This window comes from Leucoraja erinacea, chromosome 19 (assembly GCF_028641065.1).
Source record: "Leucoraja erinacea ecotype New England chromosome 19, Leri_hhj_1, whole genome shotgun sequence".
Taxonomy (NCBI): Eukaryota; Metazoa; Chordata; class Chondrichthyes; order Rajiformes; family Rajidae; genus Leucoraja; species Leucoraja erinaceus.
Window position 1 is genome coordinate 1,712,595 of NC_073395.1, and position 15,407 is coordinate 1,728,001.

The 15,407-nt window shown below is 45.8% G+C and overlaps 1 protein-coding gene across 1 annotated transcript in view; it reads right to left on the minus strand.

Moving 5' to 3' along the window:
• Positions 1 to 8,607, minus strand: part of borcs5 (BLOC-1 related complex subunit 5) — a 33,200-nt gene extending 24,593 nt beyond the window's left edge. The window contains exons 1-3 of the mRNA XM_055650037.1: positions 8,576 to 8,607; positions 6,904 to 6,995; positions 4,935 to 5,081 (exon numbers count right to left, since the gene is read on the minus strand). Coding sequence (XP_055506012.1) covers positions 4,935 to 5,081; positions 6,904 to 6,961 — 205 coding nt within the window. The 5' untranslated portion in view covers positions 6,962 to 6,995; positions 8,576 to 8,607. The remainder of the gene's footprint in view (positions 1 to 4,934; positions 5,082 to 6,903; positions 6,996 to 8,575) is intronic.
• Between the last annotated feature and the right edge of the window lie 6,800 nt (positions 8,608 to 15,407).

Consider the following 15,407-nt stretch of genomic DNA (forward strand, 5'->3'; position numbering starts at 1 on the left):
AGGGTGATCGCCAGTCGCCATGGACTTGGTGGGCCGAATGGCCTGTTTCCACACTGTATCTCTAAACTAAACATTTGACGGGGATTGGAGACACAGAGAGGGGCATATCAATGCATTTTTCTTCAACACGACTTAAAGCCAGCTAATAAGATCATTTGTGTAAAACAATATTAAGATGAACAAAATTAACTGCAAAATCTCCAGATGGATGTTCTAATATCTACAAACAGTACAAGGAGTCTTTGGGGAGGAGGAAGACAGAGGAAAAAAAAAAAACACATCTAGCTTTTTAAAAATATGAAAAGTTTCATCTTGAAAGCAAAAGGGTTGGGAGAATTGAAAGAAAGAGGACTTTCATCGCACGGCTTGAGATTGGTTTTAGTCTTAAATTCCAGAGATGAAAGTGCAATGCAAAGAACTATTGCACCATTTACTGGCTTATATATAGAGTGCTAACAATATCCGACTCCACGTGAAACCCTCGCCAGAGTTAGCAGGTGCCAATATCCCTTTACAAAGTATTGCTGAGTCCACTCAAACCATGTTGACGGTGGGGCTGAGTGAACAAATGAGGCCTCACACACACACACACAGGTCTTGGTGTGTCACTGCACAGGCCCAGCTGCTTAAACATCGGTGATCCTCAGTTCAGCATCCTCACTGGAACATTCTGTCGGTAAAGTGTTATTTAGCTGGCTGCCTGCCAACAATCACATTTTAACAAGGTTCCACTGTGCAATTTTGAACACCTTCAACATCTGAAATGTGACCCAGTGAGATCTCTAACGGTTTGTGGTGGTTTCAACATTTATAATAAGTGTATTTAAATTTTAAAAAATCAGTAGGAAGTCAACATTGCATTTTAGAAGTGAGCAGCTCAAGAGCTCCTTCTGCAGATTGCAATGTTGTACAACTGCTTACTGTGTGGCTAGCTGAGAACATATCGCTCGACCGCATACTGTCCGTCCGTGACTTAGTTGTCTGCAGCAGATTACAAAATATCAGAGCAGCAAGAGTGACGTTTAAACAAAGGGAAAAAAAAAACCCCATTGTTTCATATATATTGTTTCATCTCTTAAAGATAGTGGAGTCAGGGGATATGGGGAGAAGGCAGGAACGGGGTACTGATTGGAGATGATCAGCCATGATCACATTGAATGGCAGTGCTGGCTCGAAGGGCCGAATGGCCTACCCCGGCGCCTATTGTCTATGTTAGTCTCATGACGTGCTTCAATCAGTGACCTGACAACATGGAGACAAGTTCCAATTCTATCATGTCTGTTTAGAATTTGACATTAGTTAATTGAGTAATACAGATGTTCTTAAATCAGTCATTGTAACAATTAAACTAATGCCATCGATAAAAGCCAGTCTTCAGCTAATTTGATTCATTCCACCTGTCAAGCAGTGGCTGACAGTAAAGGGCCTGTCCCACCTACACGATTTTTTCCCGCACCCGTCATAGTTGCAGCAGGTGGCTGAAAATTTTCAACATGTTGAAATTCCAGCTGCGGACAGAAAAAGGTACGACTCTTTGGGCGACTACTCACGACCATACAGGCGGCACCCCGCGACTGTGGTCGTGAGTAGTCGCCCAAAGAGGCGTAACTTTTTCTGGTCACCGCTGGATTTCTTTTTTTTTCTTTTCTTTTAATTTATTTTTATTAGAAGCGATTGTACAGGAATACAACATTCGGCATCTAAAATTATACAATTCTTGTACAGCTTCAATTTTGACCTTTTAACCTGAAAATTAGGGAAAAGAAGAGAGAAAGAATAAGAGAAGGACTAAAGTGAAAAATGAAACGATAGGACCCCTAGACTACCAAAGTCGTGTAGCCAAAGAGTCAGTAAACATATTAAGAGAGAAAAAAAAAGAAAAAAGTGGAGATATACCTGCCCCTCGTCTCCCCGCGCCCACCTCACCCAAACCCATAGTTGGATTTAAATCCAAACTTGTGTTGCACCATACTATCCTTGTAAGAATTTGGTAAATATTCTCCATCCTGCCATCTGGGAAGAGGTACAGGAGCATTAGCTGCAAAACCAGCAGGATGCTCCTCAGCTTCTTCCCGCAGGCTATAAGACTGATAAACGGACTTTGCCCCCTGCCAAAGTATCGCGCACCAACCACCAACCTGGACACACTGCAGCAGAGCCACTGTTGTGCCGCTGCCGATCGGAACGCCTGTTGAATGTTTAGTAGAGTGTTAAATTTGTTCATGATATATGTATTTTTATTTCTATTTATTTTTAATGCACACTGAATGGACACGGTTGAGCAACGTTTTTTTGTTTCCTCTGGGTATGTGAATACTCAGGAAATGACAATAAAGATATGGAATACAATACAATAAAGGGTGTCCATGTCTTGAAAAATTGATCTGGTTTTTCTGCCAAGACAAGCCTAATATTTTCCAAATGTAGTGTCTCGGACATGTTTGTAATCCACATCTTCACAGTAGGGATTGATGTGTGTTTCCAAAATTTAAGTATTAGTTTTTTCGCCGTTAGCAGGCCATAATTAAGGAAACATCTTTGAGATAATGTAATCTGGATTTTCAACATGTTGACATTTTCCGGCCACTTGTGATGACGGATGAGGGTAGTCGACGAAAAACATTGCGTAAGTGGGACAGACAGGCCCATAAAGGATATCAGAGGTTAAGGGACCAAGGAAGAAAATATGTTCCAAAAACTAACAGCCCCCCTAATTACTCTGCAGCAGCTGAGATCACAGGCTCAGAATTAAAGGGTGTTCCTTTAGGAAGGAGATGAGGAGGAATTTCTTTAGTCAGAGGGTGGTGAATCTGCGGAATTCATTGCCACAGAAAGTTATGGAGAACAAATCAATGGATATTTTTATGGCAGAGATGGACAAATTCATAGAAAAATGGAAAATAGGTGCAGGAGTAGGCCATTCGGCCCTTCGAGCCAGCACCGCCATGCAATATGATCATTGCTGATTATCCAAAATCAGTACCCCGTTGCGGGTTTTTCCCCCCCATATCCCTTCATTCCCGTAGCCGTAAGAGCTAAATCTAACTCTCTCTTGAAAACATCCAGTGAATTGGCCTCCACTGCCTTCTGTGGCAGAGAACTCCCCAGATTTACAACTCTCTGGGTGAAAAGGTTTTTCCTCATCTCAGTCCTAAATGGCCTACCCCTTATTCTTAAACTGTGACCCCTGTTTCTAGACTCTCCCAACATCGGGAACATTCTCTTAGAATTTTATATGTTTCTATAAGATCCCCTCTCATCCTTCTAAATTCCAGCAATTACAAGCCCAGTCGATCCATTCTTTCGTCATATTTCAGTCCCGCCATCCCAGGAATTAACCTGGTGCACTCCCTCTATAGCAATAATGTCCTTCCTCAAATTAGGAGATCAAAATTGTACACAATACTCCAGGTTGCGATCTCACCAGGGCCCTGTACAACTGCAGTAGGACCTCCTTGTTCCTAAACTTGATTAGTACAGTTGTCAGTGTCGATAAGGAGAAGGCAGGAATATGGGGTTAGGAGGGAGAGATAGATCAGTCATGATTGAATGGCGCAGTAGACTTGATGGGCCGAGTGGCCTATTTCTGCTCTTATCACCGATGAACTTATGGAGATAACAGATGCAGAACATGCCACAAACAGCAGGTCAAATCCAGCTCGCCCAACCACTGCACATCTGTACAGTCCAAACCACAAAGGTCACGGGCGGTGTGATTAACAGTGCTATCAAACTGTTCTGACTCACCAAAAACCTGCTCCTAATGCTCAGTTTAGATATTGGCAAGGCAACTCAGTCCAGATATCAATAGTCTTTGCCCAAACATGGACAAAAGGGTTGAAGGAAGACACAACATGTTGGAGTAACTCAGCGGGACAGACAGCATCTCTGGAGAGAAGGAATGGGTGACGTTTCGGGTCGAGACCCTTCTTCAGACTGAAGGGTTGAGTTCCAGTGACAGGATGAGAAGCAATGCCCTTGATATTGAGCCAGTATTAGACTGTGTGTAGCTGTGGAGAAACATGTAAAATCAACGGGAACAAAGGGGGAAAACATTCCGTCACACGGTGTCATATAAAAGATGATTACGAGAGAGTTAGATAGAGCTCTAGGGGCTAGTGGAGTCGAGGGATATGGGGATTCAGATTCAATTTTAGCAAACGATTTGAATAAAAAAAATAATAAGTGTCCGGGGGGGGGGGGTGATTGGCAGTAACCGAGGTACGTTGTTTAGTAGAGTGACAGCCGCCGGGAAGAAGCTGTTCCTCGACCTCAACGGGAGAAAGCCATGGGTTATTGATAGGGGACGATCAGCCATGATCACAATGAATGATGGTGCTGGCTCGAAGGGCCGAATAGCCTCCTCTTGCACCTATTTTCTACGATTACAGCTGTTGATAAGTCAATCATCTAAGCTCCATCTCCATGACAACACTGCCCATTTTCCTTAAAAAGTGTGCTTGGTTCAACAATCCTTGGTTGCTGTGGATGTTTGCTGATGATTGCACAAAGTTTCATCCCAGACCAATTTAGCTTCGGGACTTTTCTTCAGATGTGTCTGAAGAAGGGTCCCGACCCAAAACATACATGTCCATTCACTCCATAGATGCTGCCTGACCTGCTGAGTTCCTCCAAAATGCTGGAGAAACTCAGCGGGTGAGGCAGCATCTATGGAGCAACGGAATAGGTGACGTTTCGGGTCGAGACCCTTCGGGTTTCTCCAGCATCTTTGTCTACCTTTGATTTTTTTCCAGCATCTGCAGTTCTTTCTTAAACATGCTGAGTTCCTCCAGCACTTTGTGTTTTGCTCAAGATTCCAGCATCTGCAATTCCTTATATCTCCATCTTGAAGGTCTGGACAGCAGCTAACTGGCATTCAAGATGAGTTACATGACACCTAAAAGTACTGAGGAAACACAGTGTGCACACATTACCTTTCAGCAGGGGTTGGAAGGTTGGAATTTCATGCAATTTAATAACATCTGGATCGTTCCATGTGGTTCGAGCAGGCGGGTGTGTTCCTGTAGCGACCACCACAATATCATCCATTTTAGCTCTTTGTTTTGCTGGGGAATTTGTTGCTGAATTGGGAAAAAAAAACGAAACACATCCCAACATTATTATCAATCTGTTAAAAATGACATACTCTTACATGTGTAGCTCAGAATTAGAGGGAAAGACAATATACAATAAAAGAAGCAAATGAGTGCCAGTTTCAGTCTGCCATTCTCTGCAGTGTGTTTTGGGAGGTGCAGCCATTTAGCATTGCAGCTGCAATTTCTGCTGGCAGCTCAGATAAGGGAAATCCCCCAGGGACACCCTTGCAGCTAGTGAGAGGTTGTTCGTGAATAGGTGCTCGAGTGGGGTGGGTGGTGGGGCAGTGCGCTGAGCACATTAGGCTGGCAAAGTAGGGCCCCTGCCACAGTTACTTGTGCAGGTTGGCACACAATGACTCTCCAAGGCTCCAGTTAGGCACATGTGGCAGAACATTGACAGGAAATTCTCTGCGAGCAGAAACCAGGTTGTGAACATCTGCCCTCCAGGAGCAAGGAGTTTAGATGATTCTCTGCCTGTCTGTGGAATTCTCTGCCTCAGAGGGCGGTGGAGGCCGGTTCTCTGGATGCTTTCAAGAGAGAGCTAGATAGGGCTCTTAAAGATAGCGGAGTCAGGGGATAATAATAATAATAATAATAATAATAATAATTTTATTTATAGAGCACTTTAAAAACAAACATAGCTGCAACAAAGTGCTGTACATCACTAATCATTGACAAAAAAGTTAATACACACCAAAAATAACAATCAAAAGGGGAGAAGGTAAAAGGAACGGCCTCAGGCATGGTCAAAAGCCAGGGAGTACAAATGCGTTTTAACACTGGATTTGAAGATGGACAGTGAGGGGGCCTGTCTGATGTGCAGCGGCAGGGTGAATGGCGGTGCTGGCCCGAAGGGCCGAATGGCCTACTCCTGCACCTATTGACTATTTATCATAAACAGCAAAGAAAGCAAACTGTGGAACACGGCACGATCATGAACTTAAACTACCCGATCTGGCAAATGGAGGGTGACAGCGACCCCAATCTCCAGCAGTCCTGGCTTATGCAGGAGGGTGCTACACTGTTCATTAGGCGTTCTGCCACTTTTCTTCATTATTTGCCCCGCCACTGTTGACCAGGTTGGCGTTCTACATTCCTGTTAGTAACGTGAATGAAGGCTGCTATCCGTCAGCCCGGTACACAACAGGACCGACACTCGGTGATTGCAATATTTTTTTCCAACAGGCAGCGTGGTGAAAATGAAAGTAATCCTCGGAATGAGCAGCCTCATCAGGCAACACGATCAGATCCGAGTGTAATCACAACTGCACATTTCACCCCAAACTCAGTAACCTTTCAACCCCACTCCAGCCTGAAGCATCGCAGTCTGAAGAAGGATCTCGACCCGAAACATCACCAATTCCTTCTCTCCAGAGATGCTGCCTCACCCGCCCAAAGGACTTTGATTTTTAAAAGGGTAACCCCCAGTTCTGGAACATTCCTTTAAGGGGAAACATCCTTTGCACATCTACTCCCTCAACACCACTCAAGATTTCATGGTTTTCAATCAAGTCCCCTCTCATTCTTTTGACATTTTCCAGTGAGGACAAGCCAAGCCTATAACTTCCCAATTTGGCAACCAGGTATTTGTTTTGTGAACCTGAACCTGAACTATTACCATTGAGTTTGGATTATTTCTTAAATGAGGACCAATGCTGTACACATACCCTTGATGTGGTCTCACCAAAGTACTAATAACTGGAGTAGAATCTTACTATTATATTCCATGCCCCAGTAATAAATATTCCACCAGCTGTACATTTGCTCTTTGTGAATTCACTGAAATCAATGTATAAAAGTTCCCAACCTGAGGCATGACATTCTGGCTGTTTGTGCTCGTGATATGTGCTCTGCTCAGCTCCCATCGTCGTCAAGTCTGGTCCTGAAGAACCTGGAACACTGTACAATACAAACACCGCTTTACAATGCTTCGTGAGGTTGCTGCATCAGCACAAGACGATGCACTGGATGCAGGAACACCTGTTGTCCATTTACTGCGGGAGAATCAAGGAGAAAGGTTCCAATATGCAACTAAATGTCAATCATAAAAACATGTTAAATCGTGAGTTTACACCCTACCACTCCGCTTACACTCTAGATTTAGTGTTTAAGAAGGAACTGCAGATGTTGGAAAATCGTAGGTTGACAAAAGTGCTGGAGAAACTCAGCGGGTGCAGCAGCATCTATGGAGCGAAGGAAATAGGCAACGTTTCGGCCCGAAACCCTGAAGGAAATAGGTAAAGTTTCGGGCCGAAACGTTGCCCATTTCCTTCGCTCCATAGATGCTGCTGCACCCGCTGAGTTTCTCCAGCATTTTTGTCTACACTCTAGATTTAATTCCCAACTTGCTTCAAACCCCAACCAACAGCGCATAATCCAAAGCATTTCCATTAATTCCCGTTGCAACAAAACCCAACGTTGCATTAAACCTCAACAATGCATTGCTCCCCATTGGTGCATTAAACCTCAACAATGCATCACCCCTCAATGGGGCATTAAACCTCAACAATGGTGCATTAAACCTCAACAATGCATTACTCCCCATTGGTGCATTAAACCTCAACAATGCATTACTCCCCATTGGTGCATTAAACCTCAACAATGCATTACTCCCCAATGGTGCATTAAACCTCAACAATGCATTACTCTTCAATGGTGCATTAAACCTCAACAATGCATTGCTCCCCAACAATGCATTGCTCCCCATTGGTGCATTAAACCTCAACAATGCATTACCCCCCATTGGTGCATTAAACCTCAACAATGCATTTCTCCTCAATGGGGCATTGAACCTCAACAATGCATCACTCCCCAACAATGCGTTACCCCCAATGGTGCATTAAGCCTCAACAAGTCATTAAACCCCAAGTTCATTACACCCCAGCGGTGCAATAATGCTGGAGAGTAATGCGTTGTTGAGGTTTAATGCACCATTGAGAGGTGGTGCGTTGTTGAGGTTTAATGCACCAATGGGGAGTAATGCATTGTTGAGGTTTAATGCATTATTGAGGTCTAATGCACCATTGAAGAGTAATGCATTGTTGAGGTTTAATTCACCAATTAAACATTAAATTGGTGCATTGTAATGTACAACAAAGTAATGCATTGTTGGGGAATAATGCATTGTGGACTAATGCACCATTAAGGGGGTAATGCACCATTGAGGGGTAATGCATTGTTGAGGTTGAATGCCCCATTGAGGATTAATGCTGCATTCCCCCCAGTGCAGCGTTGCCACAGTGACCACCCCCCCCCCCCCGAGCTGCTCGAGTTTCCCCGGCACTGGAGCCGCTTCCGCTGCGGGGACCGCGGGCCCGGGCGGCGACTCCCTCACTCACCTCCTGCCCTCACTCACTCACTCCTGCCCTCACTCCCTCCCTCGCCTCACGGCCCCGCCGGCCCCGCTCTCCATCCACTCCCCACTCCCCGCCGCCGCTCGGCCCCGCTCCCCGCTGCTCTCCCCACTAGCGGCCACTCACTTCCGGCCGCCCCGTGACCTCCCACCCCGGAAGCAGACGCGCCCGCCCTGCCCGGCCCGGCCCGGCCTGCAGGAGGAGGAGGTGACCGCTAGGGGGCGGGGCTGCAGCGCTCACCTGTGGCCAGGTAGAGAGAGGACAGACAACAGGTGCAGAGGTGGCCATGTCCACACACACAGAGAGTGGTGAATCTGTGGAACTCTCTGCCACAGAGGGTAGTTGAGGCCAGTTCATTGGCTATATTTAAGAGGGAGTTAGATGTGGCCCTTGTGGCTAAGGGGATCAGGGGGTATGGAGAGAAGGCAGGTACAGGATACTGAGTTGGATGATCAGCCATGATCATATTGAATGGCGGTGCAGGCTCGAAGGGTCGAATGGCCTACTCCTGCACCTGCTCTCGATGGAGCAAAGGAAATAGGCAACGTTTCGGGCCGAAACCCGTAAGGGTTTCGGCCCGAAACGTTACCTATTTCCTTCAGGGTTTCGGCCTGAAATGTTGCCTATTTCCTTCAGGATTTCGGCCCAAAACGTTGCCTATTTCCTTCAGGGTTTCGGCCCGAAACGTTGCCTATTTCCTTCAGGATTTCGGCCCAAAACGTTGCCTCGGGTTTCGGCCTGAAACGTTGCCTATTTCCTTCAGGGTTTCGGCCTGAAATGTTGCCTATTTCCTTCGCTATATTTAAGAGGGAGTTAGATGTGGCTCTTGTGGCTAAAGGGATCAGAGGGTATGGAGAGAAGGCAGGTACAGGATACTGAGTTGGATGATCAACCATGATCATATTGAATGGCGAATGGTGCAGGCTCGAAGGGCCGAATGGTCTCTACTCCTGCACCTATTTTCTATGTTTCTGTTTCTAAAACTTCCAGTGACTGCAATGAGGTGTGTAGGAAAGAACTGCAGATACTGGTTTAAACCAAAAGACAAACACAAAATGCTGGAGTAACTCAGCAGAACAGGCAGCAGCATCTCCTATACCTGGTGCTAAACTACCCAGAAGGACATCAGCTGAACCAGCCACGCCCAGGAACCGGACCAAAAATAAAAGATGATTTTAAATAATAAAAAATAAAAGATGCTTTACACAAAAGTCCGCGAGCATTGCCACTTCATTTCACTGCACATCTCGTATGTGTATGTGACAAATAAACTTGACTTGGAAAGAAGGAATGGGTGACATTTCGGGTGAAACCCTTCTTCAGACGAGAGTTAATGAATCTATCAGATTAGGTTACAATGAGGCAGATTGGAGAATCGGGATTGCACCCAAGTTCATGGAAGGACGACTGTAAGCGTATGATTTTGTAAGCAAAGCATTTTTACAAAAATATCCACGATTGTCCCTTTGCAGTGAGGGGAAGCGTACTAACCTGGCAGTGTAGGCAGAGTTTCCAGCTCCAGGGCACTGCTTCGTTCAAAGCCAGTTATGACAAGGCTCCCATTGTGAGCTGAGGGAAAGCGGAGTACCCTTGGCCCCGAATCACACGTCCCAGGGGGCACACCCAATGCATTTACACCAGTCCAGGGAAGAAAGGCCAGCACCTGGCTCCTATACCTGGAGCTAAACTACCCAGAAGGACATCAGCTGAACCAGCCACGCCCAGGAACAGGACCAAAAATAAAAGATGATTTAAAAAAAAATTATAAGAAGCTTCTCCATCAGACTTTTAAGCTCAAGGGGTGACAGATAAGAGTGACCTCGGGGCAACTTTATCACTCGGAGAGAAGACCTAATCTGGGATGAGCTGACAGAGGAAGCTATAGTAGTGAATAAAATTGTGGCTTTTAAAAGCCATTTGGGCAAATATATGGATCATAAGATCATGCGATAGCAGAATTAGGCCATTCGGCCCATCAAAGTATATTCCACCATTCAATCATGGCTGATCCATCTCTCCCTCCTAACCCGATTCTCCTGCCTTCTCCCCGTAACCTCTGACACCCGTACTAATCAAGAATCCAATGTAAATATATCCACTGAATATGTGACCACTGGATAGAAAGGGTTGAGGAATATGAGTCAAATGCAGGTGGATGGGACTAACCCAGAACGAGAACCTGGTTGGCATGGACAAGATGGGCCGAAGGGTCTGTTTCATTGCTGTACCATGACATTGCTGTGTTCCCATTCCCCTGTTTGATGTAATGCACACAGCCGTCAGCAGGTGGCTGTCCAGCCCGCCAGGCTGCAGGCAGGTAGTGCCGGGATCTGGATTCAACTTGGGAGACAGGGCGTGACTCTCGATTCCTGAAAAGTCAGATTTTAAAAACTTCTTCTTGGGTGGAGAACATGCCTTGGACGTCGAACATCAAATACTAAACTGAGAAACAACCATGCTCACCGACAAGTAAAGGCAGACTTAAAAAGCTGGAGTAACTCAGCGGGACAGGCAGCATCTCTGGAGAGAAGGAATGGGAGAGGTTTCGGGTTGAGACCCTTCTTCAGACACAACACAGTATCTTGTCCAACTGGCCCAGGTGTCAGGGTCCAAGCCCCACATCAGTCTGAAGAAGGGTCTCGACCTGAAACGTACACTCTGGAGTTTAGAAGGACGAGAGGGAATCTCATTGAAACATATAAGATTGTTAAGGGTTTGGACACGCTAGAGGCAGGAAACATGTTCCCGATGTTGGGGGAGTACAGAACCAGGGGCCACAGTTTAAGAATAAGCAGTAAGCCATTTAGAACGGAGACAAGTAAACACTTTTTCTCACAGAGAGTGGTGAGTCTGTGGAATTCTCTGCGGCGGTGGAGGTCGGTTCTCTGGATGCTTTCAAGAGAGAGCTAGATAGGGCTCTTAAAAATAGCGGAGTCAGGGGATATGGGGAGAAGGCGGGAACGGGGTACTGATTGTGGATGATCAGCCATGATCACATTGAATGGCGGTGCTGGCTCGAAGGGCCGAATGGCCTACTCCTGCACCTATTGTCTATTGTCACCCATTATTTCTCTCCAGAGATGCTGCCTGTCCTGCTGAGTTACTCCAGCCACCAGCATCTGCCTACACACTCATCGCCAAGTAAACTCAATTACACAGCTACTTGATGAGTTCCCGGTGAGCTGCAGCCAAACCTCGACCGCAGTCCTGGCCCGCCCGCCCGTCAAACCGGGAACCCACCTGGAGACGTCCAAGGCAAAGACCATAAGCTCTGCTCTATAATCTTTGGTCCAAGGATCGGCCCCTGCTCCACCCCGAAGACCAGGAGCCAGGGAGGAGGGGGGAGGGAGTCAGTGGCGATGATGGACACTGGACAACGAGCCTCAAGGCCAAGATAAGACCGCACTCTCAAGAACTTTGAAACAATGTTGGCGCCAGAAACGTGGAACTCCTTGTGTCCCGTCTTGGTGAAGTCTACTTCTACACTACAATTGTTTGCACTTTTGTACTTATCTGTCTATGACTGTGCTTATCTATAGCACGAGTTTCACTGTGCCTCGGTATATCTGACCATCAAGTATTATATTAGGAGATCCATGATTCCAACATTGATAATATATTTCTACACTATTGCAATAATATTATGCTGAGTGTGTTAGTGTAGAGTTATCGAGACACAAAGAACTGCAGGTGCTGAAATCATGAGCAAGACACAAAGTGCTGGAGGAACTCAACAGGTCAGGCAGAGTCTGTGGGTAGAATGGGAGGGTTGGGTTAAGTGCCTGTCCCACTCATGCGAGCTTCAAAGGTCGCCGAAATTTTCAACATGTTGAACAGACAGATGCTACGACCATTTGGAGACTCCTAGTGTCATGTCGTGAGAGGTTTCCTATGGTCATTAGAGGTCTCCAAAGAGTCGCCGCTGAATTTTCAACATGTTGAACATTTTGGCGACCTATGACGGGTGCTGGCAGTCGCCTGTAAAGTTCACGTAAGTGGGACAGGGCCCTATTACATGGGATAGTAATCTGGAGGAAATAAGCCCAAATTCTATCATGGTAGCCTGACAATTTGAATTCAGTCCAAAGGAAAGCTAAGAATTTAAAAACTGATTCACCGGGAAGTTTAGCAGAATGCCTGGTTCAGGGGGTATTAGATACAAGGAGAGGGTGGACCAGACTTGGGTTATTTTCTATGGAATGCCAGAGGTTGAGGTGAGACCTGATAGATGTTTATAACATTATGAGCCATACAGACCACTGAAACGGGCTATAATAGTTCAAACCAACCATCCACCATCAACACCTGGACTAACTCAGGCTGGGCATGAACTCTGGACTTGGAAAAAGGAAACATTTCCAGAGCAGAAACAAGGAATTGCAGATGATGACAGGAGTGCTGGAGTAACTCAGCAGGTCAGGCAGCATCTGTGGAGAACATGGATAGGTGACGTTTCACAGAGTGCTGGAGTAACTCAGTGGGGTCATGGAGCTAAGCATCTGTGGGCCGAACCCTGGATTTCAGGTGACGTTGCCACCAGAGGTGGCTGGAAACGTAACTCAGATGCTGGTCAGGCATTGGGTATCTGTGGAGAACATGGATAGGTGACGTTTCACAGAGTGCTGGAGTAACTCAGTGGGTGCAGCAGCATCTATGGAGCTAAGGAAATAGGCAACGTTTCGGGCCGAAACCCTTCCGGGTCTCGGCCCGAAACGTTGCTTATTTACAGAGGGTTCGGCCCGAAACGTTACACATTGACTTAGCGCCATAGATGCTGCTGCACAATAACTCAGCGGGTCAGGCAGCATCTGTGGAGATCATGGATAGGTGACGTTTCAGATCGGGATCCTTGTTCAAACATTCCAACAATCCACCAGCACCTTTATTTGTCTAGGAAGGAACTGCAGATGCTGGTTTAAACCGAAGATAGACACATAAAGCTGGAGTAACTCCGCGGGACAGGAAACATCTCTGGAGAAAAGGAATAGGTGACATTTCGGTCGAGACCTCCATTTCTTTGGGCACCAATAACAGAGTAAGAAATGTATGCTTTCTCTCTTGCTCTGAAGAAGGGTCCCAACCCGAAATGTCACCTATCCACGTTCATCAGAGAAGCTGCCAGGGGTGGGAGATTGCAACCTTCACGTGGTCCGCCCTGTTTCGACGAATGCAATCAACCCGGCGTGCACAATCAAATAAGATCAAATAGAACAAGTTGTCCGACAACTTTAGGCTGTGCACGCCATAAGCAAGAAGAGTATGTTAGCATTCATAGCAAAAGGATTTGAGTATAGGAGCAGGGAGGTTCTACTGCAGTTGTACAGGGTCTTGGTGAGACCACACCTGGAGTGGTGCGTACAGTTTTGGTCTCCAAATCTGAGGAAGGACATTATTGCCATAGAGGGAGTGCAGAGAAGGTTCACCAGACTGATTCCTGGGATGTCAGGACTGTCTTATGAAGAAAGACTGGATAGACTTGGTTTATACTCTCTAGAATTTAGGAGATTGAGAGGGGATCTTATAGAAACGTACAAAATTCTTAAGGGGTTGGACAGGCTAGATACAGGAAGATTGCTCCCGATGTTGGGGAAGTCCAAGACAAGGGGTCACAGCTTAAGGATAAGGGGGAAATCCTTTAAAACTGAGATGAGAAGAACTTTTTTCACACACAGAGTGGTGAATCTCTGGAACTCTCTGCCACAGAGGGTAGGCGAGGCCAGTTCATTGGCTATATTTAAGAGGGAGTTAGATGTGGCCCTTGTGGCTAAGGGGGTCAGAGGGTATGGAGAGAAGGCAGGTACAGGATACTGAGTTGGATGATCAGCCATGATCATATTGAATGGTGGTGCAGGCTCGAAGGGCCGAATGGCCTCTACTCCTGCACCTATTTTCTATGTTTCTATGTTTCTAAGAGGTGCTGCCTGACACACTGAGTTACTCTGGCACTCTGCCTCTTCTTAAATACAAGTTGATAGCAACAATGTTTCTGACATATTCCTGGAAGACATGTATTCCCAATATCCTCTTCAGGCACCAACTTGAACAAGGTGTCGTTTTCAAAACAACCACATCCCAATTCGAAGGGTTAAAACTAACCACAGCAATAATTAGCAATGTATCAAAGACATTTCAAAAAGCAAGTACAGAATACCTGAATGACCTGCGAACACAAGTGCTGAATATTGTCTCACCTCAATTCAAACATTCCTGCAAATTCTTGAAATAAATCCAACAGAAAAAGTCCTCCCCCACCCCCCACCGCCCAAAAAGAATGGTTAAAAAATGCACCTCCTGAATTCACTGGAAGATTTCTACCCAAGTGAAATTTACATGATAATGGCAGAACCGGCCGATTAACATTGCTGTGAAATATCCCACATTTTTACATTCGATCTTTATTATAGTCAGTAAAATAATAACCATGATAAAACATCAATGAGGCAAACAGACTTGAAATGGTTTTTCCCGGATTGTAAGTTGTCAGTTGTGAGAGGGCCCTGCCTGCTGTGGAGGACACAATGGAACAGCTGGATGATTCCATGGATATTTGCATGAATGTACATAATAATCAGGATGCTGTTAAATTAATAACCAGAGGAGGAGGCTTAAGCAAAGGATTTAATTACCATCGTGTTATTCCCCAGAACACATGCCGATAGAATGGATATCTTGTGGGAGATATGAAATCCCTGCAATTTCCCATTTAACTGGGGTTGGAAATATATCCAGCGCTGAAAGTTACTCGGTGGCACACGCAAGATAAATGTAATTTAGTTTATAGGCCCGTGTACCGAGGTACAGTGAAAAGCTTTTTGTTGCGTGCTAACCAGTCAGCGGAAAGACAATACATGATTACAATCGAGCCGTTTTGCCGTTTACAGATACAGGATGAGGGAATAAAGTCTAGTGCCGGTAAAGTCCGATCAAGGATAGTCGGAGGGTCACCAACGTACTAGGC